The 26,790-nt window shown below is 45.9% G+C and overlaps 1 protein-coding gene across 1 annotated transcript; it reads right to left on the minus strand.

Annotated features, from left to right (window-relative positions):
• Positions 1-3,149: 3,149 nt before the first annotated feature.
• Positions 3,150-25,271, minus strand: SLC15A4 (solute carrier family 15 member 4). Its single transcript, XM_069964021.1, has 8 exons — positions 24,600-25,271; positions 14,703-14,989; positions 13,950-14,112; positions 13,267-13,338; positions 12,137-12,305; positions 8,363-8,518; positions 5,917-6,075; positions 3,150-4,592 (listed from the first exon to the last, which is right to left on the minus strand). The coding sequence occupies exons 1-8, from the start codon at positions 25,170-25,172 to the stop codon at positions 4,459-4,461; spliced, it is 1,713 nt and encodes a 570-aa protein (XP_069820122.1). The 5' UTR covers positions 25,173-25,271; the 3' UTR covers positions 3,150-4,458.
• Between the last annotated feature and the right edge of the window lie 1,519 nt (positions 25,272-26,790).

Raw genomic sequence — 26,790 nt, forward strand, 5'->3', positions numbered from 1 at the left:
GCTTTGATGATGGGAATTGTAGTTTTCCCAACAGCTGGAGGGCACAAGGTTCCCCATCCCTGCTCAGGCAGGGAGGGCTGTTGGAAAGAGTCATTCATACAACTTTTTACGGTCATCACTTGTTGGCCGCACATGCCCTACTACATGAGGAGATATGCGGCTGATCACCACTTTCCCAAATGGTTTCTGGGAGGCCATGCCCATCAGTAGCTGTAGTGTACCAGTCTCCGCACTGTGGTAGCGGCAGGCTCTACTATTCAGAAAGGAATTTTTCCACTAATATAAATAAGGCTCACGGTAGATCTTCAGAAAACAGAGGCTAAAGTATTACCTGTAGTTTATGACTCTTTGGATAGGACACTATGATGCCTGTAGAGTTAGGGTGAGTTCACGATCAGTTTAAAAAAAAAAAAAATGGATGAATAACTAGATGCGTTTTTCCAGTGTGTGTGTGTGTGTGTGTGTGTGTACACATACACACATATACACACACATATGCATAAAAGCAAAAGACGGATCACAACTAGAGATGAGCGAACAGAGTCCATCCGAACCCGATCGTTCGGTATTTGATTAGCGGGGGCTGCTGAACTTGGATAAAGCTCTAAGGTTGTCTGGAAAACATGGATACAGCCAATGACTATATCCATGATTTCCACATAGCCTTAGGGCTTTATCCAACTTCAGCAGCCACCGCTAATCAAATGCCGAAAGTTCGGATGGACTCGCGCATGCTCGAGGTTTGTTCATCTCTAATCACAACGCATCAGGTTTTTTTTTAGCGTACACAAAAACGTAGTTGACCAGGCTTTTGTGCACGCTAAAAAGGGGTGGGGGGTGGGAGATGCTCTTTTTTATGCTGGAGGTAGATGAAAAAAAAAAGTCAAAACGGATGCACACAAATGCATCTGTTTTCTTCCTTTTTCTTGCATAAAATGTATGTAAAAAAAAAAAAAAAAAAAAACACACCACACACACGAGGTGTGAGTCAGCCAAACTTTCAGCGTGCTCAGTTTCAGTCGGACCAGAGCAGCATTTGATTAGCGGTGTCTGTGGCAGTTGAATGCCGCCGCCCTAGGGAGTCCTGGAGACCATGGATATAATCACAAGCTGTATACGTGTTTTCCAGGACTCCCTACGACGGCATACAAAGTCAGCCAACACCGCTGATCAAATGCTGCAGGCTCAGGTTCAGACAGACCAGAGCGTGTTTGAAGTCCCTTCCAACTTGGGCCGTAAAAACTGGCTCAGTTGCCCCTAGCAACTTTACACCATGTTTGATTAATCTCCCCCAGAGTGTAAGATGTCGCATCCTATGGGGAGACTGAATTAACAAAAACTTAAAATGACAAATGGTTGTGCTTTAACGTATATGGCATTTGGTGCTGGTAATTGTGCGGTAAGCATTAATAGTGGGTAAACTCCTTTAAATCGTCAGGGTATATTCACAAGAGTGGTTTTTAATACATATACAAAAAGATAAGTGCTAGCCATGTTTCACGCACACACGCAACATGGCACTTCAGAGCTGAACTCCAAATGGCCTTCACACACTTTTTTCACCAGTGTGACCCCTACCCTTCGGAAAAAGTGCAAATGGAGAACTACACATCTTATAAGAAGATGCCTGCTGAAAGGTGAACCGGTGTCCATACCGGCACAGCCAGATAAGTAACAGTTGTTAGGGGAGAACGTTTTCACAAAGTGCTTTGTACCACACTCTTATATAAAAAGGTTGGAGGTGAACAGCTCGGGTTCACTTTCATATTATGGTAACAGGTGGACTCTGAAATACTACGACGCCATTGTGTGGATGAGGGACACAGGTCGTAGAGGCGCCAACTAAATGGGCTACATGAACCGCTCATCCATGTTCAGACAGTATCCTATAGAACAGGGGTAGGGAACCTTGGCTCTCCAGCTGTTGCAAAACTACAACTCCCATCATGCCTGGACAGCCAAAGCTTTAGCTTTGGCTGTCCAGGCATGATGGGAGATGTAGTTTTGTAACAGCTGGAGAGCCAAGGTTCCCTACTAGAGATGAGCGAATCTTGAGCATGCTCAAGTTCATGCGAACCCAAACGATCGGCATTTGATTAGCGGGGGCTGCTGAAGTTGGATAAAGCCCTAAGGTTGTCTGGAAAACATGGGTACAGCCAATGACTATATCCATGTTTTCCACCTAGCCTTAGGGCTTTATCCAAGTTCAGCAGCCACCGCTAATCAAATGCTGAACGATCGGGTTCAGATGGACTCGAGCATGCTCCAGGTTCGCTCATCTCTATTCCCTACCCCTGTCCTATAGGATAGTGAAGAGCTTATAGTGTCTGTACTGATAAAGGGGGCTTGGCTGCAATATCAGATACAACCGATGAAGACACTATGCAAAAAAAAGAAAAAAAAGCAGCAGGACAGTTTTTATAAAAGATCATACAACTCTATCATAGAGGCCACTGGCAAGTCATATCACACGTTAGAAAGATTAATATTAGGAACTTGAAAGGGTCCCTGTCATTTAACAACACTCTGGACGTGTCACAGAGACATGTAAAGAAGCTGTGATCGGTTGGGGTCTCCGTGTAAACAACTGCTACAACAACCAGGGAGAAGTACGCAGCTGTGCTCTTCTCTCCCTGGGTCGCAGTGATCTCCATCCAGTTGCAGCAAACAAGCTCCATTCTAAGTCTTTGGAGGGCATCTTCTGCGAGTGGCTGGAGATCACAGCAGCTGGGGAGTCAAGCATACAGCTATGTGCTTCTCCTTGCCCATTCTAGAAAACACTAACTGGCTATTCCATGGAGGTATAATCGGCCCGATTCAAAACTATTATCGCTCCATGTAATAAATACAGCGATCAGCCGATGACAACGATCATCTGATCGTTGATATAGGTTTGGACCGATAAATTGTCGGGCTCCGACCGCGCATCGCGGTGTAATAGTGGTGCGCGGCCTGCAGCTGAAGATTTGCAAAGCACATACATTACCTATCCATGGTCCAGGGCTCCTCCTGCGCTCTGCTTCTCCCCGGGTCCCGCGCGCTGCAGCTTCAGAGCGGCCTGTCTGAGCTGACAGGCTGCTCAGCCAATCACTGGCCAGGACTACCGCGGCAAGTGATTGGCTGAGGGGCCTGTCAGCTGAGACGGGCCGCTCTAAAGCTGCAGCGCGTGGGACCCAGGGAGAAGCACAGAACAAGAGGAGCCCTGCATCCTGGACAGGTAACGTATAAGGTTTAAGCAAGGGCTGCAAGGACATCGATGTCCATGCAGCCCTTGCTAAACGATTATCGGGCCGTGTAATAGGCCCAGTAAACGTTTACAGTTTACAGTTATTTTCGGGCCCCCATCGGCCAGTGTAATACCACCCTAAGACTCCAACTGATCAAAACTTCTGATATGTCTCTGTGGCATGTTGAAGTTTGGCTGGGTTCACACTGCGTTTTTGCAGTCTGTTTAATAAGAGTTACACAGAAAAACAAAAATAAGAAGACGATCAAAACTGATTTTTTCTTTTTAACGTAAACAAAAGCCAGGTTGGCTGCTTTTTTACTGTACGATACAGGTAACCATTTAAACACAGATCTGCAAAAACATAGTGTGAACCCGGCCGTTTGCTAAATGACAGTGAACACTTTAAAGGGGTTCTTCACTCAAAAAAAAAAAAATTTCTTTCAAAATCGACTGGTGCCAAAAAGTGCAAGAGATTTGTAACTTACTTCTTTAAAAAAAACAAAAAAAATCAAGTCTTCCACTACTTATCCGCTGCTGTATGTTCTACAGGAAGTGATTTATTCTTTCCAATCTACAGAGCAGGAGAGTCTTCCTATGTAAATTTGCTACTGCTCTAAGACAGTTCCTGACATGGACAGGAGGTGGCAGCATCTCCTGTCCAGCACATCCAGAGCACTATGTCAGACTGGAAAGAATACACCACTTCCTGCAGGACATATAGCAGCTGATAAGTACTGGAAGACTGGAGATATTTTAATATAAGTAAATTACTAATCTCTGGCACCAGTTGATTTGAAAGTTTAAAAAAAAAAGAAGAGAAAAAAAGGTGAACAAACCCTTAAAAAATTAGAGTAGGAGGTCATGACATCAACACCACCTAATCCATGGTTAGTAATATTAGATCAACTCACCCATCTGTATTCCCACATACCGTTTTCTTTATATTATAGGAGACATGAGTAGGACACAAACTAGCTATGTAAATGTCGATGCAGCTCAGTTGCCAATCCATAGAGAGTCCGGCTCCCTGCAGGGTTGCCAACACTCTCAGTGCATCGGTACTGCAGAATATAAGTAGTGCAACATAAGCGACCTTTAAAATAAAGTCTCCTTATCAGAAGAGCACTTGGCCTGGTGTACATTGCAGATAGGACGTCCTGATGAATTATGCAGGCACTCGCCTTAGCCAAGCTGCCATACAACAGTTCCACTGATTTTAGCAAATATTGCTAGAGCCTCCCATTGGCTCGGCTCTGTTGGCGCTCATATTTCACAGAAATAATGAGAAAAAACAGGAGGGTTACTGCCTGGATGGCGGCCAGCAGGAAGAAGTAATAGTTCAAGTGACATTCATTGATGTTCCCTACAGAAGAAAACAAAGATGGATTAGGACAATGTATATACAGGCAAGATGCCACATCCATTAGGTAACACTATGAATTCTCGACAAATATGGTGCACAAGAAATATAGAGGGGCTCCAGCCAAGCCGGCCCAGTCCCTGCCCCCTGTTTACTGGCAGGATTCCCAAACTTGTATACCCCAAGTAACCAGACAGGTCTTAGCATCAATAGACACTGCTCAAAAACAGATACTAGAATGTTATATGGGTTTGTAATTTACTTCTATTTAAAAATCTCAAGTATTCCAGTACTTATCAGCTGCTGTATGTGTGTATTCTTTCCAGTCTGACACAGTGCTCTCTGCCGCCACCTCTGTCCATGTCAGGAACTGTCCAGAGCAGTAGTAAATCCCCATAGAAAACCTCTCCTGCTCTGGACAGTTCCTGACATGGACAGAGGTGGCAGCAAAGAGCGCCGTGTTAGACTGGAAAGAATCCACCGCTTCCTGCAGGACATACAGCAGCTGATAAGTACTGGAAGACTGGAGATTTTTAAATAGGAGTAAATTACAAATCTGTGTAATACACACCAAGTGGGATCCCACTAGGGAATTTTTTTTTTTTTTAGGTGTATATAAATCTGTGTGATAGCCAATGAACTAGTATATGGTATATACAATTGTAATAACACAATGTTGATTTATGACAAAGTGAAGATAAAATCTAAAGTAACATGTGCACCATTCTGTGTATTTCAAAAAAAGGTTGAAAAGTTGCTTTCTATTTGAAGCACTAGTGACTGTAGTCCTGTAATATCCAATGCTGGTGAGAGGCTAAGTGGGGAAATTCATCAGCAGGACTTCTGCATCTTCTGTACAGATGGAGGCGAAGCTAAAAATACTTTAAGGGAATCTGCCTACTTCATTCACAGAGCCGAAGATAGTACCCATAGGGAAATAAAACAAATGACACCTGTCTCAGCTTAAAGCGGCTATGCAGAATGGATTGCAAGAGTGATGTAGTGAGGTTGGCTTCTAGCACTGAACATTGTACATCAATCCTACAGAGCAGGAAAGAGGAAAGGAGTCGATCTGAACCCGAACGTTCGGCATTTGATTAGCTGGGGCTGCTGAACTTGGATAAAGCTCTAAGGTTGTCTGGAAAACATGGATACAGCCAATGACTATATCCATGATTTCCACATAGCCTTATGACTATATAGCGCCAAAATAAGGAATTGAACGAAGCCTCTACACAGTTCATTGTGTTTTAGCATTGACCGCGTCGGCCCTGGGGAGGTGACAAGCTGTGGCCATGTGCATATATACCTATCCGGCAGGACTTACCTAGATCCGCATGACTGCTCATCCAGCCAATAGAAGGCAAGGAGACTAAGGCAAGTAGCCCAGAGCCTACAAATGATCCAATACCAGAAAAGAAAAAGAAGAGTCCCATAATGGCGCTCTGCATTGATTTAGGTGCCGCCGAGTATGCAAACTCCAGACCTGCTCAGAAAAAGACAGTACATTAATCTTCTGCAGACGTCACCGTGTAATATATCTTACCAGACACAAATTACCTACAAATATAGTCTCAATAGTTACCATGTAAGGTCAGGCTTAGGGCCCTATTACACAGAACGATAATCGGCCAATTATCGCTCTGTATAATAGAGACAACAATCAGCCGATGACAGTGATCATCAGCAGATCGTGTCCATAGGTCCGGACCTAAGACCATTGGACACAGACCGAGTGATTTGGCCGTGATTGGCCGGGATCATCGCGCCCACGCGGTGCAGCAAAGAGACCAGAAAGCAGGAGGAGACCGGGAGCGCGAAGAGGTAATGTACAAGTTTAGCAAGGGCTGCACGGACATAGTTACTGATGTTTGTGCAGCCCTTGCTAAACGATAATAAAGCAGTTTAATGGGCTCAGAACTTGTCCCACATTTTTGTGTACACAAAAATAAATAAATCTGTTTTTATAATGGAAGTCAATAGCAAAACAGACCCAAACAATTGCACACACTTGCTGCATCCGTAAAATGTCAGGTTCCCTTTAAAGTTAAACAGACTGAAAAAAACGCAGCGTGAACCCAGCCTAACTGTGAAATAATAAAGCAGGATTCATGAAGAGCCTGACTTTGGCATGGGAGAAGAATTCAATATACCCCCGCCTCCACACCATATGAAGTGTCAAAGGACAGTATAACGCTGTTAGATGTGATATCCTGAAGCTCCACTGAACTACATATAACTTAAAATGCATGGAGCGCAATGACCACCACTGACAGCCTCAACGTGTTTTACGATGAGCCGATGGTAGAGAAACAAGAAGGATTTTGCAACAACAAAAAAGCAGAAAGAAATTCTCTATGTTCCAGAGGTTTAAAAAAAAAAAAAATAATAAAATAAAAAAAAAAAAACATAGGGGAGAAAAAGAGGATGTTCATTTCTAAAGAAAATAGAAAATGACGGTGTATCACACAGCATATGATTTCTACTGTTCTGGTTGCCTGCTTTCACTTCCCTTTAAAGAAAGGAATAAAGGCTTTGCTGAAACCGTCCGCAGAGACCGGTCACTGTATAACAACTGAACAGCATTGTGTGTGACCCTCATCCCAGCAGCTTTATTACATTGTGCAGGCTGGCGGTACTGAATTGCCTTATAGCAGTGTACACTGTGTAATGTTAGAGGCTGCAGTACCACTGACATCCTGCAGGCGGCACTAGAGCACAGCACAAACACCAGAAGCCTCAAAGCTTCAGAGCAAAACCTAACAATTCACTTAGAAGATGTTACCAAGCCCAGTAATATCCTCAGGGAAAAGATACTTGGAGTGTACAGATAGAAATAATCTATGAGAAGAGTTGAGCCATATACAGTGCATGGCTTGTAGCCCACTAGGAGCTAACATCCTGTGACTCTTTCTGGCTCAGGGTCTCCACAGCTCACATGCTTTGGGGGCAAAATTATGTCCTAGATTACTCCTATACGGCAGGGGTGACAAACTCAGGCCCTGAAGCTGTTGGAAAACTACTATTCCCATCATGCCTGGACAGCCAAAGCTTTAGCTGTCCAGGCGTGATAGGAATTCTAGTTTTATAACAGCTGGATGGCCGGAGTTTGACACTTGTGATGTACGGGATGTGTCAGAAGGTAAGTAAGGTTTAAACCAAAATGGGGTTCCAGTTATAATACAGACAAATAGCATACTTACCTAACTGGCTCCTGTGCTGCCGCCCGTTCTCTGCTGCTCAGGTCCCTGGTGTGCAGAGACTTCTGAGTTTGAGATGTGACTTGCCAGGCCTGCTCAGCTGGTGGAAGCCATGGGACACCACTACAGCCTCTGAATTGCTGAGCTAGCTTGACAAGTCACATCTGGAAACCCAGAAGAGACCGCACACCAGGAACCTGAGTAGCGAAGTACAGGAGTCAGGCAGGTAAGTATGTTATTTTTTTTTTCCCCACCATTCCACAAAAAGGGGATCTGGTCAGACAACCCCTTTAAAGGTTTGCAAATAGTGTCAAAATGGTTGGGTTTACCAAACCCTCTGCCAGGAAACATGGATACAACCATAGGCCATATGCATGTTTTCCAGTACTCCATAAGGGGACATCCAACTTCTGCAGCTGCAGGGACTCAAAAAGGTGAAGGGCTGGGATAACGCTGCCAAACCCAAACACTTTGATAGGTTCCCCCCAACACTATTTGCAAGTGGCTGTTTCATCACATGCAGCTTCCGCTTATGTTATACCTTAGAAGATGCCTGAATGCCCCATTACTCACCTGCTATACTGGCAAAGATTTCACTAATCCCAATGAGCAGGTACTGTGGAAGCTGCCACCATATGGCCAGATCAGCGGCAAAATAGGTCACGTTGCCAATCTTCTGGGCGACTTTATCTTCTCTGACAATCGTCAATCTTTTACTTTCCAAAATACCTAGGAGAAACGTGACACGTTAGGAGCGAGCGCTGAGGTTTCAGGAACTTTTAATAGCAGGAGGTGGCGTGTAGGAGACCTAACTCACCTCTACATAGGAATAAAGAATCCGTTACAGGATACAACACAGAAAAGGACTCAAAAAGAAAAAATAATAATAAAATCAACAAACTACCGACGTCAGACTTTGATCTGTTGAGCTCTGGAGAGTTCAATTATATTGGCCAGTCATAGGGAACAAGCGTTCCTCCGAATACTCATCTGCTAGATAATGGACCATTGTAAGAGGGGTTCGGGCTCAGGTGTGCAGCCTCAACAATTATCGTTCGAATTTTCACAATAACGATCGCATTTGAGCGATAATCGGCTCGTGTAAACACAGCGAATGATCAAGCAACAAGCGAGAAATCGTTCATTGTGACCTTTCAACATGTTCTCAAATCGTCATTGGTCGTTCGCTAAAAAATTTAAAGGGAACCATTCACCCCGTGGCCCCCGTTAGAAACAGACATACAGTGACATAAAGGTCAATATACTTACCACATCGCTCCCGGTCCCGTCCCGGATCCCGTTGTTGACACGGAGAAATCACCGATTCTTCTTCTCGCGCCCATTATGGTAATGAGCGCCGCCGGCCCGAAGTCCAGCCTTCTCCCCGCCTCCGACACTTGATTGACGCCGGATCTTCTTCCTCCTCGTCTTCTATCTTCTCGCCGGATCCCGCGCAGGCGCCGTGACAGTCGTTTTCGGCGCATGCGCAGTTCACAATTGAAGCCGCTCCGCAGCTTCACTGTTTACTGCGTGTGCGCCGATTGGCTCGAACACGTATCCTGTTTACCGCGCAGGCGCAGAAGAGGTGACGAGACCATCGCAACGGCGCCTGCGCGGGAATTCGGCAGAAGACTGAAGACTGAAGACGTCAATCAAGTTCCAGGAGGCGTGGATGGGCGGCGACGAGAAGAGGACCTCATGAATAAGTTGGACTCGTCCGTCGTTTCCTATGGACGTTGGACTCATCTCAGCTCATTACCATAATGGGCGGGAGAAGAAGAATCGGCGATTTCTCCGTGTCAACAACGGGATCCGGGACGGGACCGGGAGCGATGTGGTAAGTATATTGACCTTTATGTCACTGTATGTCTGTTTCTAACGGGGGCCACGGGGTGAATGGTTCCCTTTAAGTCTTTCAAAGACTTACAAAGATTCACCCTCCGTATGAGATTTTTCTAAACGCTGATCGTTCTAGAAACCAAATAGTTGCTTCAAAATCGTTAAAAGATTGATTGGGCGAATCATCACTTCCTGTAAACAGACCATTACACAGAAAGATTATTTGACAGATTATCTGCCAAAGATTTGAAGCCAAAGCCAGGAATGGATTTGAAAAGAGGAGAAATCAGTCTTTTATCTTATTACCTGATCTCTGTTTATAGTCTGTTCCTGGCTTTGGCTTCAAATCTTTGGCAGATAATCTGGGTAATTGGCCCTTAGCTGAGTGTTCATTGATTTTTCAGCACCCAGTCCCTGACAGATTGAAACGTTTGACGTTTCTCTGACACATAAGTATCCTGCAAGTATCCCATGGTTTTCTCTCTCTCTCCTTTAAATGGAACATGTCACCGTAGCACCCAGGGCAGAACCCACCTGACCCAGATACTTACCCCCTCCTGCCGATCCCGCCGCAGTGAAATCCCACTCGCTCAATAAGCAAAAGAGAAGAGACGTCCAGTGTCTATAGGAAATGACTGCTCCAGTGACTTCCTACAGACATTGGACTCGAGTCTTCTCTTTAGCACAGTGAGCGAGCAGACGAGCGGGCAGGTATTTCCCTGCAGCGAGACCGGCAGGTGGGGGTAAGTATCTGGGTCAGCTAGGGTTACAGTAAGGGTTTAGGAGCAGGCAGAGTATAGAATATATAGTATATACGTATTTAATATTGCAAATTAATAACTATTAGGGGAGGTCATCTGTGCATCCTCCACAGGGGGCCTGGCTTTTCAGAGCCCTTACAGCCTCCCAGGTGTCAAATCTTTCAACTCTTGTGGTCCAAGAGATGGTAAAATCACTATAGTACATGAGCGCCAGTCTGCTAGATTAGCACTTGTTTACTGAGCCTAGATTATTGTGCAGCGAAGTACGTGCAACCCGTGCATTAAAAATTAAGTTCATACATTACCGGTCCACGCTCCCCGGTGTTCTCTACGCGTCGGCCCACTTCCCGCAGCTGCCCGTGCATCTTTAGAGCCGGTCTCTGAAGTGACAGGCCGATCAGCCAATCACTAGCCACGGCGGTCCAGTCCCGCAATTGGTTAAGCAGCCTGTCCCTTCGGCAACCGTATCTGTAGATGCACCGGCTGCGAGCTGAAGCAAAGAACACCGGGGAGCTTGGACAGGTAGCGTATGAAGTAAATTATTTTATTTACACATCACCATTACACATGATAGTGATGTACGCCCAGCGGTTTTAGGTCAGGACCTAAACACATGATGATCATTGGGGGAGATTTATCAAACATGGTGTAAAGTGAAACTGGCTCAGTCGCCCCTAGCAACCAATCAGATTCCTCCTGTCATTCCTCACAGACTCTTTGGAATATGAAAGGTGGAATCTGATTGGTTGCTAGGGGCAACTGGGCCAGTTTTACTTTACACCATGTTTGATAAATCTTCCCCCATTGTCTTGTGGTTCAAACATTTTATTGAGTTTTCACAAAATAACATTGGTTATACAGAAGAAAAGTATCAGTAGCAGAATAGATTCATGAATATACATAGCTAATAAAACAAGGCAGACAATAATTTAATCTCACTCCACTTATACATAGAAAGTAGATAGAAGATATATGGTGCTATTTATCTTAAGAATATAGAGTACAATCCAAAGCCTACAAGAATGGTTCTAGGGTGGCGGTAGCCGACATCTTATAATACCAGGTGGTTAAAGTAAAGTGAGACGTGATAGGACGTCTTTCTGTCTGGGAGTAACCATGTAGTAGGAACAGTTTCCACTTCTTAAAAAAGGAAGTCTTTATTACACAAGGTGATAATCTGCTGAATCGGGGTGGGGGGGGGGGGGGGTAGTGTCTTGCCAGGGGTAAATGTACTGGTGCTTGGCGGCAGGCAGGGGTATCATATTGGTTCACTTCACAACCAAGGCCCACATAATAATGGTAACTGACTATAGCTAACACTGCTTGTTTTACTACCTGTATTTGCATCTGACCATGATAAATACCTTTTACAGTGTACATAGTGACTTGTCCAGCAAGTTGTTCTAGATCAACAAATCCACATGTCAGTTTCTCACAATAGCGCTACAGGGCTGGTTTCTGGCCCAATATAAAGCAAAAAACAGACCAGGTTTATATCTAATAAGGAAGTGGGAGCAGCATTACGGAGCGCACAGGGTCCTGGTGCTAGTGAAAGGGGTCTCTCAGGCCTCCCTGTGCCCATGCGGGCAGTGGGTGTCATTGTATATATGTATCAGGCTGACCTTCTGTACACCCAGGGGAGTGCGAAACGCCCAGGCACCTTCCCATAGCGCAGTAATACTTGGGGTGACTATAAAGCTTGCACACATGAGATCAGACTATACGCGGCTCTGGAGAGGATTCTCACCTGCTGCTAGAACTGAGCAAGTCACAAAAAACATCCCGACGGCAATTCTCTTCAGCGATGAAGGTAATAAGCCCCTTCTTTTCAGTTCTGGATCCACCACCTTGTCTTTCAGTGGGATCAGGATGAGGATAAGCACGGCATCAAACATGGTGAGCCACGCAGCCGGAAACTGCAAAGGAAAAAAAGGGGGAGAAAGGGAAAAAAAATAAAAAAAATAAATCTGAATTATTTGTCCGTATCTCCATGTGACACAAGACGACAGGGAATGGTTCTGAAGGGAATCTACCAGGAGTTTATAAAACAGTTTTAAGGGTGCGTTCACACCTACAGGATCCGCAACAGATTTGATGGCGCGCATTCAATGCAAAGTAACTCTGGGCCATCAAATCTGCTGCAGATCCTGTACGTGTGAACGCACCCTAAGGGTACGTTCACACTTACCGGATCCGCAGCTGATTTTCTGCTGCGGATCCGCAGCCTATTTAATTTAAATAACTGAACACAGCATCAAATCTGCACCATGAAATCTGCTGCGGATCCTGTACGTGTGAATGCACCCCAAATGTAAAAACTGTTTTAAAAGGGTTGTTCATCAAAAGTTTTGGTTTCTTTCAAATGAACTGGTGACAGAGTCCGATTTGTAATTTAATTTTATAAAAAAAAAAAAAAACTCAAGTCTTCCAGTACTTATCAGCTGCTGTATGTCCTACAGGAAGTGGTGTATTCTTTCCAGTCTGAAGAGCAGGGAGGTTTTCTGTGGGGGATTTGCTGCTGCTCTAGACAGTTCCTGACATGGACACAGGTGGCAGCAGAGAGCACCGTGTCAGACTGGAAAGAATACACCACTTCCTGCAGGAGATACAGCAGCTGAGAAGTACTGGAAGGAAGAAAATAAAAAAAGATAGATGATAAACTTGGTGTTCTATAAAAGGTCTTCTTGTAGGATAGATAGGAAGATGGACTTAGCTGTGATTGTTCACAAGTCCATGAAAAAAAAAAAAAAAAACAGAAGTGAAAGCACAAGAGTCGTGTGACACTGTGTCAACTAGGTTAGCCATTATAAAAGCAGGAAATAAACTACAGCCCTATATCTATATCTATATTGCACACCCAGAGAGGAGGACACTTACCGTGTGATTCTCACTATTAAATATCTGTGGGATTCTCAGGTGCAGACTCTGGAGAACATAGGTCGTTTGCATCTGGAAAGTAAAGGTGAAATGTCAGGTTAGTATTAAACTAGAAAGATTCTACCACTAGGATCTATGCATACCTTGGGCTAGGTTCACACTGGTTTTTGCAATCCATTTTTCATCCATTTTATGTAAAAGATGCATGGATGCATTTGCGTGCATCTATTTTGATCCATTCTTCCATAAAAAAAAAAAAAAAAAAAAAAACACAACTGTTCAAATTGCATTTTTTAGCACACAAAAATGTGGTCAACCACACTGTGTACGCTAAAAAAAAAAAAAAAAAAAAAAAAAAGTTTGATCAGTCTTTGATCCTTTTTTTAAATGGAAGTCAATGGGGAAGAAAAAAAAAACTAAATCAAAACAGAAGCACACAATGCATCAGGTTTGTTTTTATTTTAAAACTGCTAAAAACAAAACAAAAATCGTACTTAGAACCCAGCCTAATCTGGAGAATTATAATCTCACAGTACATGCATTATCGGCTCTGTACACACCTGCACTGAAATCAGGGACAACTGGTTCTGGACACCACTATCATCCGCTCGGACGTTACAGTTTCATGGAAACCACATTGCATATGTGAACAGAGCCCAAAGAGAACGTTTGCCGTTACATACCTGAAAATACACAGTCCAGTAAGGAATAAGTGCCAGAAAGACTGGTATTATCTTTACAAGTGCTTTTACATCTTCGACTGTCTCTTCTCTGAATGGTCCGCCTCGTGACGCCTTGGCCATGTCCAGAAGGCTCTGCTTGTGCCTGTGAGATCCATTGCTTTGTCTGTGAAGATTTTATAGACCATAAGAAATAGCAAAATTATACAAACTTATAAAACACTAAAGTTTTGCGCAATGTTCCCAAATTGTTGAAGATTTAATTAGCTTTTTGTTAAAGGGGTTGTCCAGACTGAGAAAAACATGGCCCTTTTCTTCCAGAAACAGCGCCAGTCTTGTCTCCAGTTTGGGAGCAGGTTTTGCAACTCAGTTCCATTAAAGTGGCCATGTTTTTCTACTGCCGGATAACCCCTTTAACCCCTTTCTGAGGGTGGGGAGGTTCAGTGAGGGGCCGCACTGTGACCTCGCTCTGAACCGCCACGATCCCAGGACCGCGGCTATTAACGGGCGCAGCCGATTGCCGCACCTGCTAATTAGGACAGGTAAATGCGATCATGGAGAGGGAATCAGTTATCCTGGCCAGGCAGGGAATCAGTGCTCTATTATATACACAGCATTGATCTCAATGGGAGACCAGTGCTGTGCATATCATTTTTTAATTAATTTTTTATTTTATTTAAAAAAAAAAAAGGTCAGTCATCCCTTCTATGTAGTTACTCGGACTAAAGAGACCCAACATCCCATTATCCCACTTACGCTCCAGAGTTTTCCGGCTTCCTCGTACAGCAGGAGTAGCCCAGGATCCGGAACATGTCAGTGAAGGCGCTGCCATCCGCAGGCTTAAAAACAAAGACTGTCTGGCCGCACATAAACACCAAGAAGGAGACCCCGATGCAGACAGTGGGGATGATGTATCCCGTGAGGAAGCCGATGTTCTGCTGCACGTATGCAATCCCACCGAGAGAGATGATGGCTCCCAGGTTAATGCTCCAGTAGAACCAATTGAAAAATCTACGAGTTGCCTCCGGCCCACGATCCTTGACCTGGATGGAAACACAAGCAGCAGATGGTAGGTATACAGACGGAGGCAGATATCATTTATACAGAGAAGCAGATGCACATTGTTATATAGGCCGCTGGTGTGTATCCGGATCCAAGAGTGAAAAAACAAAACCAGTGTAAACAGAACTCCAATAGAGGGTTAGGATTCACCAAAAACACCTGCAGTCAGGGTATGTTGTACCATGTGGCCATTGCCTTTGTTAAAGGGGTACTCAAGCAAATTTGTTCTCTTCTTTCAAATGAACTGGTTTCAGAAAGTTACATAGATTTGTAATTTACTTCTATTTAAAAATGTTGTGTCTTCCAGTACTTAGATGCTGTATGTCCTGCAGTAAGTGGTGTATTCTCTCCAGTCTGACACAGTGCTCTCTGCTGCCACCTCTGTCTATCTCAGGAATTGTCCAAAGCAGGAGAAGTTTTCTATAGGGATTTGCTACTGCTCTGGACAGTTCCTGACATGGACAGAGGTGGCAGCAGAGAGCACTTTGACAGGATGTTGCTCTACACCTGATTTAAAGGGAACCTGTCACCCCCCGTGCCGGGGTGAAGGCTTCCCGACCCCCTGCTAGAGCCCCAGATACTTACTCCATCCTGGAGCCGGTCCCGGGACGGAGATATCCTTGTCGGAAGCCTGGCGCGCACTGCATAGATGAGTCCAATGCCCATAGTGAATCTCCGTCCCAGGACCGGCTCCAGGAACGGGACCTGCCGAGATGGGGTAAGTATCCAGGGCTCTAGCGGGGGGTCGGGTGGCTTTCACCCTGGCACGGGGGGGACAGGTTCCCTTTAACGCTGGGGATCTTGCACTGCGGTAATGGTGCTAGGAAAGATGCTGCACAGTTGCAGATAGCGCTCAGCACATGATGTCTTACAAGTAACAAGTTGTGAAACTTTCCTTTCCTCCCACTGGTTAATGGAATGCTAAAGCAAAAGGGACTTACCATAAACTAAGGCCCCAACAGGCTCAAGCTAAACAGTTTCCGACTGCCTACTGAACTGCAATACAAGAACATATCCTAGTGCCATAAGCAGTGTGTGCTCTCTACTGGCCACAGAAGCCTTAAAGGGGTATTCACTCAAAAACTTTTCATATATTGCTGCCCATGGTGAGGCTAACAATTCCTTCCATACTTATTATCTATTCAGTCTCCTTCCCACTTGGTGCCAGCATGTCCAGGGCAGCAATCTGGCTCCGCAAATTGTTTCAATATAACCAATAGCCAAAGGCTTGGTTTACACTGCGTTTTTTCAGTCCGTTTTTTTTTTTTTTTTTTTTTTTTTAACACGTTTATTCAAAAATGAATAAAAAATAAAAATAAAAAAGCTTGTGTGTATCCATTTTTTCCCCATTGACCCCCAATTAAAAAAAAAAAAAAAAAAAAAAAAAAAAAGAGGACGGGTCAAAACTAAAGATGAGCGAACCTGGAGCATGCTCGAGTCGATCCGAACCCGATCGTTCGCCATTAGCGGTGGCTGCTGAACTTGGATAAAGCCCTAAGGCTATGTGGAAATCATGGATATAGTCATTGGCTGTATCCATGTTTTCCAGACAACCTTAGAGCTTTATCCAAGTTCAGCAGCCACCGCTAATCAAATACCGATCGTTCGGGTTCGGATCGACTGGAGCATGCTCAAGGTTCGCTCATCTCTAATCAAAATGCATTTTTTTTAGTCTATGCAAAAACATGTCCAACCAATTTTTTGTGTACGTTTTTTTAATCTTTTTTATAAAGGAAGTAAATAGTAAAAATGATTATTATTTTTGTTTGCATAAAACGGATGAAAAAGAAATGGACTGCATAAAACGCAGTGTGAACCCAGCCTATAGAGGGAATAAAAATTGTGTCTTTCGTTCAAATTGTGTCTTTCAAAGTTCATTTTTGGGCAGTTTTAGGTCCTGCCCTATGCTTAGAGTGTATATAAACATATAATATGTATATGTATATTAACAAATAGAAAGGGACAATGAAAAGCTTATTGGCCCATTATAAGTCAATCAGGATAGGTTAAAAATGGATTTGCAAAAGTGGTCACAGGGTCATGTGACCAGAGTTTTGTTCATTGGAAGCTTTGATGACGGCCACTCAACCACCACCGTGTCCCCCCGCTGCTACCGCTCTTTGCTTAAAGAAATGACATGTCACTTCTTTGAGCAGAGAGCGGCAGCTGCAGAGGAGCGCGCGCTCTCCAAAAGACGCCTGCTTTACTCAGTGTGAACATACCTTTCGACTGCAAGGGTCGTATTACACTCCCTGATAATAAACAGTAAAACGAGCGCCGAACTGCTAGACTGGCGCTCATTTACCGAGCTAGTACACTGGCCGATTATCAGCCAGCAAGAGCTGCACAAACATCATTAGCGATATCTGTACAGCCCTTGCATTTTGTGTAAAATAAAAAATTTTGCCTCCCCTTACCGCGGAATTCCGCCTATTCCACAGGAACGATAATCGGCTGAATCGGCCCCATTCGGCCAATTATCGTTCCTGTGGAATAGAGAGAACGATCAGCCGATGATCGTGTCATCGGCTGATCGTTCATTTAGGGCCAGACCTAAAATCATCGTTCCCCCACCGCGCATCGCTACGGTTGAATAGCGGTGCGCGGCGGGCGACCGACGATTTGACAAGCAGCAGCAGCAGCAGCATACATTACCTGTCCAGGCTTCTTCTCCGCGCTGTCTTCAACTCCGGGTCCCGCGCGCTCTATCTTCAGAATGGCCGGTCAGCTGACGGAGCGCTCAGCCAATCACAGGCTGGGACCGCCGCGGCCTGTGATTGGCTGAGTGTGGCCTGTCAGCTGACCGGCCATTGTGAAGATAGAGCGCGCGGGACCCGGGGTTGAAGACAGCGCGGAGAAGAAGCCTGGACAGGTAAATGTATGATGCTGCAAGGACATCGGTAACGATGTCCCTGCAGCCCTCGCTCAACGATCGGGCCGTGGAATAGGCCCAGTAAACGAGCGGCGATCTAGCAGATCGACGCTCGTTTACATCGTTGATCGGGCCCTCCTTGGCCCGTGGAATAGGACCCTTACTCAATGTGAACATACCCTTAGAGCCTATTAGTGAAGGGTACAATTTTCAATAGCTCCATTATTCCCTTTTAGCAACTATAATTGTGTTCTATCACTGGAGTCCGTTACAGACATTGTGGAACACGGAGCGTGTGAATGAGGCCATATTAACAAGTAGTAGTCAGTGGGTAACTATTCTGCTTAGGTGTCCATACAGACTGCTCATTTGATGGGGAATATCTCCCAGCATCTACAAGTAACTTACTGTCCTGATGTATGCTCCGTCCCATATAGCATCTTCCTCTGCACTGCAGCCTCTAGTGAAGGTCACATGATCACTACAGGCTGCAGTACAGCTGAAGATATGGCTACAGCATGTCATACAGTGGCACACATCAGGCACTCACGCCACCAAATATAAAATAACCTCAAATAACCACTAACAACCCATTTCTGGGTTCTTTTTAAAAGTTTTATTTCCCAAAGCACCTTTCTTGAACTAAAGAATATGAAGTGTTAGACTTTAAGGGGTATTCCCATCTGAGCTTGTTAACCCCTAACCATAGGATAGGAAATAAGCTGATGGCTGTGGGTCCGACCTCCGAAGCCTAACTCATTGCGAGAATGGGGTGTTCAACACGCCTGTGTGGTCCGCACACCATTCATTCTCTATGGGGCCGCTGAATGCTTTCATATGAACAACAACAAGCTCACATAGGACTTCCCCTTTAATTAAAAGGGGAGGGGGTGTATCACACCATAGAGGGGTTTATTATCCCTGACTCATCATCATAAGACTGTAACCTTATATTAGGGATTCACAGAGCGCGTACAGCTCCAGGCATATCTCATGACATGCTGTATACCACCATGACCACACCATACTGTACCATATTGTTATTTCTGCTATAAAAATTAGATATTGTACTACAGCTAAAGAGGTCAGGAGAAAGCAGCAATTTAAGGGGCGTACTGACAGGGCTTATTATACATTCAGTATAATGTGCTACATCTTGCGGATTTCTGTTGAAATTGAAACGGATTAGGCATCATTCACACGTTGTATAAAATGGATGATGTGCTACGAACCAGACCTTGGAACGCCTGGTATCGGCATTCGTTATGATGCTCTGAAAGAGTTAAAGGGGTATTCCAATTAAACATAACTTTTCATATGTTGCTGCCCATAGTGAGACTAACAATTCCTTCCACACTTGTTATTAGCTTTCCAGTGTGTGATCTTTTCTCTCCGTCTCCACTTCCTTCTGAGGCGGCTGATGTAAACAAGTCCCTGAAAGGCTTTATCTGCAACTTTGTAGCTTTTGTTAAGTTGGGAGGGTTAATCTGAGGTCAAGTTACTGATGCACTCACTGTGATTATCCCTCCCAGCATTACAGATGTGCTACAAAGTTGCAGACAGGGACTTGTTTATAATCAGCTGTCTCAGAAGGGAGGGGGGACATGGGAGAAAGCAGAAAGCTCACACAGTTTTTTGTGTCTTCAGCAGAAAGAAGCAGCTTAGAACTGGGGGAAGAAGACTGAATACATAACAACGAGAATGGAAGTAATGGTTAGTCTCACCATGGGCAGCAACACATGGAAAGTTATGTTTGAGCAGAATACCCATTTAAATCTTTGCACAACTGTCCTGACACAGGTGTGTCTGTACAGTAATGCTGAGACTTAAAGGGGAACTAGCAGAAAGTTAGACAAATCTAACTGATATGTCCCTATCGCACAGGAGGAAAGTATGTCTTACTTTTTTTCTCTGCGCCGTTCTGGTGTAGTTAATTGTGCGCTCCACAGTCCAGTGAGACGGTTAGGAGCACTGCTCACCCTCATGGTGCAAATCTGGCCAGGAGTGGATCGGCACGAACTGTCTCACTGGACTGTGGGGCACACGAGTAACTTCACCGGATGACGCTGAGGAAAAAGGTAAGAGACATTCTCCTCCTCTGCATCTCCTGTGCAATAGGGACATATCAGCAGGTTAGATTTGTCTTCAATAGTTTGAGAGAAGTTGCTATGGAGCGGACCTCGGAGCCCTCAGCATCATTCATTCATTATGATGCCGGAAGCTCCAAGGTCATAGAACATAGTCCGTGCACAGTCTGAATGCAGCCTTTAGTCCCACAGACTAGGGTGGCTATGATGGCACGTCAGTAATATAAATCAGAGCCTTAAAGGAGAAGTCCAGCGAAAATTGTTATTGAAGTATTGTATTGCCCCCCAAAAGTTATACAAATCACCAATATACACTTATTACAGGAAATGCTTATAAAGGGCTTTTTTACTTGCACTTACCACTGCATCAAGGCTTCACTTCCTGGATAACATGGCGATCCTCTCATAACATCCTCTCCAGCAGCCACAGCCCGCACAGCTCTGGGAGTCGGGATGTGACATCACCATGTTATCCAGGAAGTGACATCACCATGTTATCCAGGAAGTGACATCACCATGTTATCCAGGAAGTGACATCACCATGTTATCCAGGAAGTGACATCACCATGTTATCCCGGAAGTGAAGCCTTGATGCAGTAGTAAGTGCAGGGAAAAAAAGCACTTTATAAGCATTTCCCGTAATAAGTGTATATTGGGGATTTGTATAACTTTTAGGGGGCAATACAATACTTTAATAAAAAAAAAATTGGCCGGACTTCTCCTTTAAATTCAGACCTCTACCACAGATCCTCTTGTACATGCATGCAGTGTATTAGCCCCCCGGGCATGGGTAACCGTAAGTGCAAGGCTTGGCTATCAATTATCCAGAAATACACATATACAACCATTAGCTGTATATAGTATTAGCCATTAGGAATATGTGTTCTTAACTGCAAGGGGGGGGGGGGGGGGGATCTCCAGCTGACACGCCAGCCCTCACACACCAGACCACTGTCTGCACATCTGCAGTCACAGCCGGCTGGCTTCTGTATTCCTGCGTATGTCTGAAAAATAAGCTACAATGAAAGAGGGGATCCCCTTTAAGGACATTCCCCACCTCTACAGCGGAAACAATGACATCTTGTATGAGCTGAACAAAAAATAGAGACCTAACATGATTCTGAAAAGCCACAAAAGCAGATATCTATGTATATGTGACATTCTTAAAGGGGAACTATCAGCAGGTTTAGGATATCCCCCCGCAGTTTTTTACCTCATGTTGTCAGAAATTATTGATTATTCTGTGTGTCCCAACATTCAGACGTGTTTTGACTGAAGATATGCAAATGGCCGCCTTAGGAGCACTGTGGCCATTGTCCAGGCGCCGAGAGTCCCTCCCTTGGCCTGCCTGGCCCGTTCATATATGCATAGCAAAGGTGCCCACATGACTATGCATAGTAGGCGGAGCGGGCTAGGCGGGCCTAGGGGGGGTGCTCTGGGCAGCCAGACCACGCCCGCAGTGCTCCTAAGACGGCCATTTGCATATTTTCTTCAATCAAAACGTGTCCAAACGCCAGGACGCACAGAAGAATCAATAACACTGACAACACGAGGTAAAGAGCTGCTGGGGGATATCACAGATGTGCTGATGGTTCCCATTTAAAGGGGTAATCCGGCAGTAGAAATACGTGGCCACTTTCCTCCAGAGACAGCGCCGCTCGTCTCCAGTTCAGGTGTGGTTTGCAATTGATTGCAAACCGCACCTGAACTAGAGACGAGAGTGGTGCTGTCTCTGGAAGAAAGTAGCCATGTTTTTCTAACGCCGGATTACCCCTTTACCTCATGACATAATGCTATAGTATGGAGAAGAAAAGCCAACACATGCACCATCACTTTAAGGAAACTGGTGGTCGCTAGTGATGAGCGAATACTGTAAATATTCAATCCAATAGTAAGGCATTCGATCTATCGAATAATTCGCCGAATATTCGATAAGCGTTCAAATCCCCCCACTTCCGTTTTTTCCCCCAAGTGGTCGAACAGATGTTTTTCAAAAAACGAATACTTGTTCCCATAGACTTTAATGGGATTGAATATTCAAATATCGGGGAGATATTCGTACAAATATCGAATATTTCACTATTCGCTCATCACTAGTGGTCACCTACAACTTCCCAGTCATACAGATGATATCACTTTGGAAAGCGGAGACGCTTTTTGGTGCGTTTACACAGAGATTTATCAGATTTATGAAGCCAAAGCCAGGAATGGACAATGAACAGGGAACAGGTCATGAAGGAAAGACTGAGATCTCCTCTTTCCAAATCCATTCCTGGCTTTGGCTTCTAAAATCTGTCCGATAAATCTCTCTGTGTAAACGCACCATGAGACACAATCTGTCTGGACTTTTTGTCCTGTCACATTACATGAGATGTAAGGAAGCACGTGATACGCCGGCAGGAGGTTCCCCCGCGCTTTAGGGTACAAACACACAGGGCGGATCCGCTGCCCTGTAATGTCTATGTAATGTCCCACTGCGAGTATATAAAGAGCACCCCGTTATACCCCCTGCCGGCCGGAGCTTATACATTACCTGCTCCGCTATCCGGCTTGCTTCGGCTGTTCCCGGCTAGACGTATCGATCAGCCAATCGGTGTGCTCCTCGGCTGCAGCTCACTGATTGGCTGAGCGGTATGTAAGGTCTCTTTACATACTCGCAGTGGGACATTCCATAGACATTACAGGGCAGGGATCCCCAGCGAGAAATGTGCTGCCAATCCGCCCTGTGTGTTTGTACCCATAAAGGGATAGTTCAGCAATAAATAAAATAAATTAATGTCTTTCAAATCAACTGGTGCCATAAAGTACAGATTTGTAGATTACTTTTATTAAAAAACTCAATTCTTCCAGTACTTATCAGCTGCCGTATGTCCTGCAGGAAGTGGTGTATTCTTTCTCTGCTGCCACCTCTGTCCATGTCAGGAACTGTCCAGAGCAGGAGAGGTTTTCCATGGGGAATTTGCTGCTGCTCTGGACAGAGGTGGCAGCAGAGAGCACCACGTCACACTGAAAAGAATACACTACTTCATGCAGGACATACAGCAGCTGATAAGTACTGGAAGACTTGAGATGTTTTAATAGAAGTAAATTACAAAATTCCTCCCCCCCCTCCCGAACTACCCCTTTAAACAAATAGATTACAAGGCGCCTTAGGCTCAGACACTATAACCAACCACAGGTTCCCTATAAATGACTACAGGCCGTGTGAGCCCGGACAGCACCCACATACAGGATACCGGAAGCTGCCGGCCCTGAACTTACTGCAGAGCATTCCATATCCCCGCTCTGTGCTGCCCTTCTGATTTCCATTACTTTAGTGGTTACAAAGATCCCGATTATAGTCGCTATTAACCCCTTATAGGAAGGAAAAGGCTGATGAGCCGCTATGGGATTACTGCCACATCTGACAGCTACCACTCCTGCAGCGCACACTGGTCAGGGGTATAAGACGGACGGACAGCTGCGGGGAACAGTCCGTAACCGTCATAGGAAGAAACAGAAGAGGCGAACAACTACATCTCGCACCACCCAGCGTAACCAAAGCTTAGTCACCAGGATGGGTGCCCGCCTCACATCAGCACATACAGGACCTGATGTCCCCAATACTGGGAGGAGGGGGCAGCAGTATATAGACATATCTATAATGTGCCCAGTACAGAGGAGGAGGCAGCAATATATAGACATATCTATAATGTGCCCAGTACAGAGGAGGGGGCAGCAGTATATAGACACATGTGCCCAGTACAGAGGAGGGGGCAGCAGTATATAGACACATGTGCCCAGTACAGAGGAGGGGGCAGCAGTATATAGACACATGTGCCCAGTACAGAGGAGGGGGCAGCAGTATATAGACACATGTGCCCAGTACAGAGGAGGGGGCAGCAGTATATAGACACATGTGCCCAGTACAGAGGAGGAGGCAGCAGTATATAGACATCTGTGTGCCCAGTACAGAGGAGGAGGCAGCAGTATATAGACATATCTGTGTGCCCAGTACAGAGGAGGAGGCAGCAGTATATAGACATATCTGTGTGCCCAGTACAGAGGAGGAGGCAGCAGTGCATAGACAGGCAGCAGTATATAGACATATCTGTGTGCCCAGTACAGAGGAGGAGGCAGCAGTGCATAGACAGGCAGCAGTATATAGTCACATCTGTGTGGCCAGTACAGAGGAGGAGGCAGCAGTATATAGACATATCTGTGTGGCCAGTACAGAGGAGGAGGCAGCAGTATATAGACATATCTGTGTGGCCAGTACAGAGGAGGAGGCAGCAGTATATAGACATATCTGTGTGGCCAGTACAGAGGAGGAGGCAGCAGTATATAGACATATCTGTGTGGCCAGTACAGAGGAGGAGGCAGCAGTGCATAGACAGACAGCAGTATATAGACAGGCAGCAGTGCATAGACAGGCAGCAGTGCATAGACAGGCAGCAGTGCATAGACAGGCAGCAGTGCATAGACAGGCAGCAGTGCATAGACAGGCAGCAGTATATAGACATATCTGTGTGCCCAGTACAGAGGAGGAGGCAGCAGTGCATAGACAGGCAGCAGTATATAGACATATCTGTGTGCCCAGTACAGAGGAGGAGGCAGCAGTATATGGACAGGCAGCAGTATATAGACACCTACCTGGTCGGCTCCGAATGGAGTGATGTTGGCCTTGACAGCCCCCACCCCCAGCGCCACCACCACCAGGCCGATGAAGATGGGGGCGGCACAGTAGCGGGCGGTCCGCTCCTGGCACTCTATGTGGGAGCCGTTGGCGGTGCCGTTCGGGGTGGTGCAGTTCTCCAGCATAGTCATCGGGATGTCCCCGCAGAAGCCGGTGCGGGTGTCGTTGTAGGAGATGAGCGGGAAGAGCAGCATGCCCAGCAGGTAGAGCACCATACTCAGCAGGATGGTGCAGAAGCGGCCGATCAGCGCGTCCGCCAGCCACCCGGCAAACGGCGACACCAGGTAGGTGATGCCCATGAAGAGCAGCAGCGCCTGGCTGGCCTGGGCGCCCTCCCAGTTATACAGCGGCCCATTCAGGAAGAGCACCAGGTTGGAGGTGATGCCATAGAAGGCCACTCTCTCCAGCAGCTCAGACAGCAGCACCGCGGCACAGGCCAAGCGGCGGCCCGAGAACACCGAGCCCGGCACCGGAGGAGGAGCCCCGGCTCGGCCGCCCAGCAGCGGGCTCCGCTCGTTAGAGTCTTCCATGCCGGTGGTCAGCGCGGTGATCCCGTGTACCGGGAGCCGCCTCCCTCTGCCGGGACAGCAGCTCTCAAATCACACAGGAAGTGTCCGGAGCACGCGGCACCGCCCAGGCACCACGTCACCTCAGTCCAACCCACTTCTGCTCCTCTCGTCCAATCACAGCGCTCGCTCCTCCCCATGACAACACACTGCTCGGACAACTAACAGACTCGTGACTGATGCCACGCCCCCGCTACAGCACCGGTAAATGTAATTGGCTGTAGCCGCTCAAGCGTCGTTCTCTGCAAGGATTCCTATTGGCTGTCAGCAGCTGAGGTCATGTGATCTTTTCAGGGGGGATCCTGAAAGTACACAAGACTTCACGTGTCTGCCGTCAGGTGATGCGGCCGAGTGTTTACTCAGCGTTGTGTAATAAGCGGCTGGGCTCTGGAGGAAAGGCATGGGCAGCAGTGTGCAACCAGCTAGATGGGACAGCATGCCACTACTGGTGCCAGAGATTCTATAAAAAGATATTCCAGTACTTATCAGCTGCTGTATGTCCTGCAGGGAGTGGTGTATTCTTTCCAGTCTGACACAGTGCTCTCTGCTGCCACCTCTGTCCATGTCAGGAACTGTCCAAGGCAGCAGAAAATCGCCATAGAAAACCTCTCCTGCTCTCCAGACTGGAAAGTATACACCACTTCCTGCAGGACATACAGTGACTGATAAGTACTGGAAGACTGGAGATTTTATAAAGTATAAAGATAGTAAAGTAAATTACAAATCTCTGGCACTAGTTGATTTAAAAGAAAAAAAAAAGGTGAACAAACCCTTTAAGACAGCATAAACTCTGCTGCAGATCCTGTACCTGTGAGTGGACCTTACGGCTGTGTTCACACATAGTATTTCCGTCAGTCTTTTTTTCCAACCATACGGGCATGTGCAGACTACGGAATCACGGTGGATCACCCGCCGCAGATTCCGCAGCTCGCCCCCGCTCGTGGACGTGTGCCTCTCCGCTGGTCCCATCAGCTTCATTCTATGGTTTGCCAGATTCCGCCGTCTGCCCGAAGAATGAGCGGGTCCATCCTTGAGGTGGACTCGGGCTGTCTATACCTTCCTTGCAAAACGGGAAGACAGCGGGAATCAAATGCCGATGGTTCAAGTTTGTATGAACCCGAACGTTGGCCCAGCACGCTCGCTTGGTCTTTTATGCCCTTAGTCGGTGACATCACTGGGGGCGCCATAACTGACAGGCCAATCAGGCAATCTGTAGAAGTGGGCGTGCGTCCTATCTACGCCACTATACTTGATAGTCATCCAAAACTGCCAATCCAAGTTGTTATACTTGTCTGCACATCCCACTGGGACAAACTAATGATACCAACATCCAATCATCATGCTATAAAGCTTACCCAATCAGTGTCCACTTAACAGTAAGATGTGTCCCGGAACATGATTCATCATCCACACGTGCATACGTACCAACTCGAGTCCATGGCCTGCTGTATACAGTAGAATGCAAGGATTGGATAAAGGTGAGTATAAAAGGTAAGTATGTACAATAAGGGCAATCCAATGGGGTGACAGAAATAGGTCTATATAATTACAACAGAAACCAATATTCACACTTGGCTTGATG

Source organism: Dendropsophus ebraccatus, chromosome 3 (genome assembly GCF_027789765.1).
Source record: "Dendropsophus ebraccatus isolate aDenEbr1 chromosome 3, aDenEbr1.pat, whole genome shotgun sequence".
Classification (NCBI taxonomy): domain Eukaryota; kingdom Metazoa; phylum Chordata; class Amphibia; order Anura; family Hylidae; genus Dendropsophus; species Dendropsophus ebraccatus.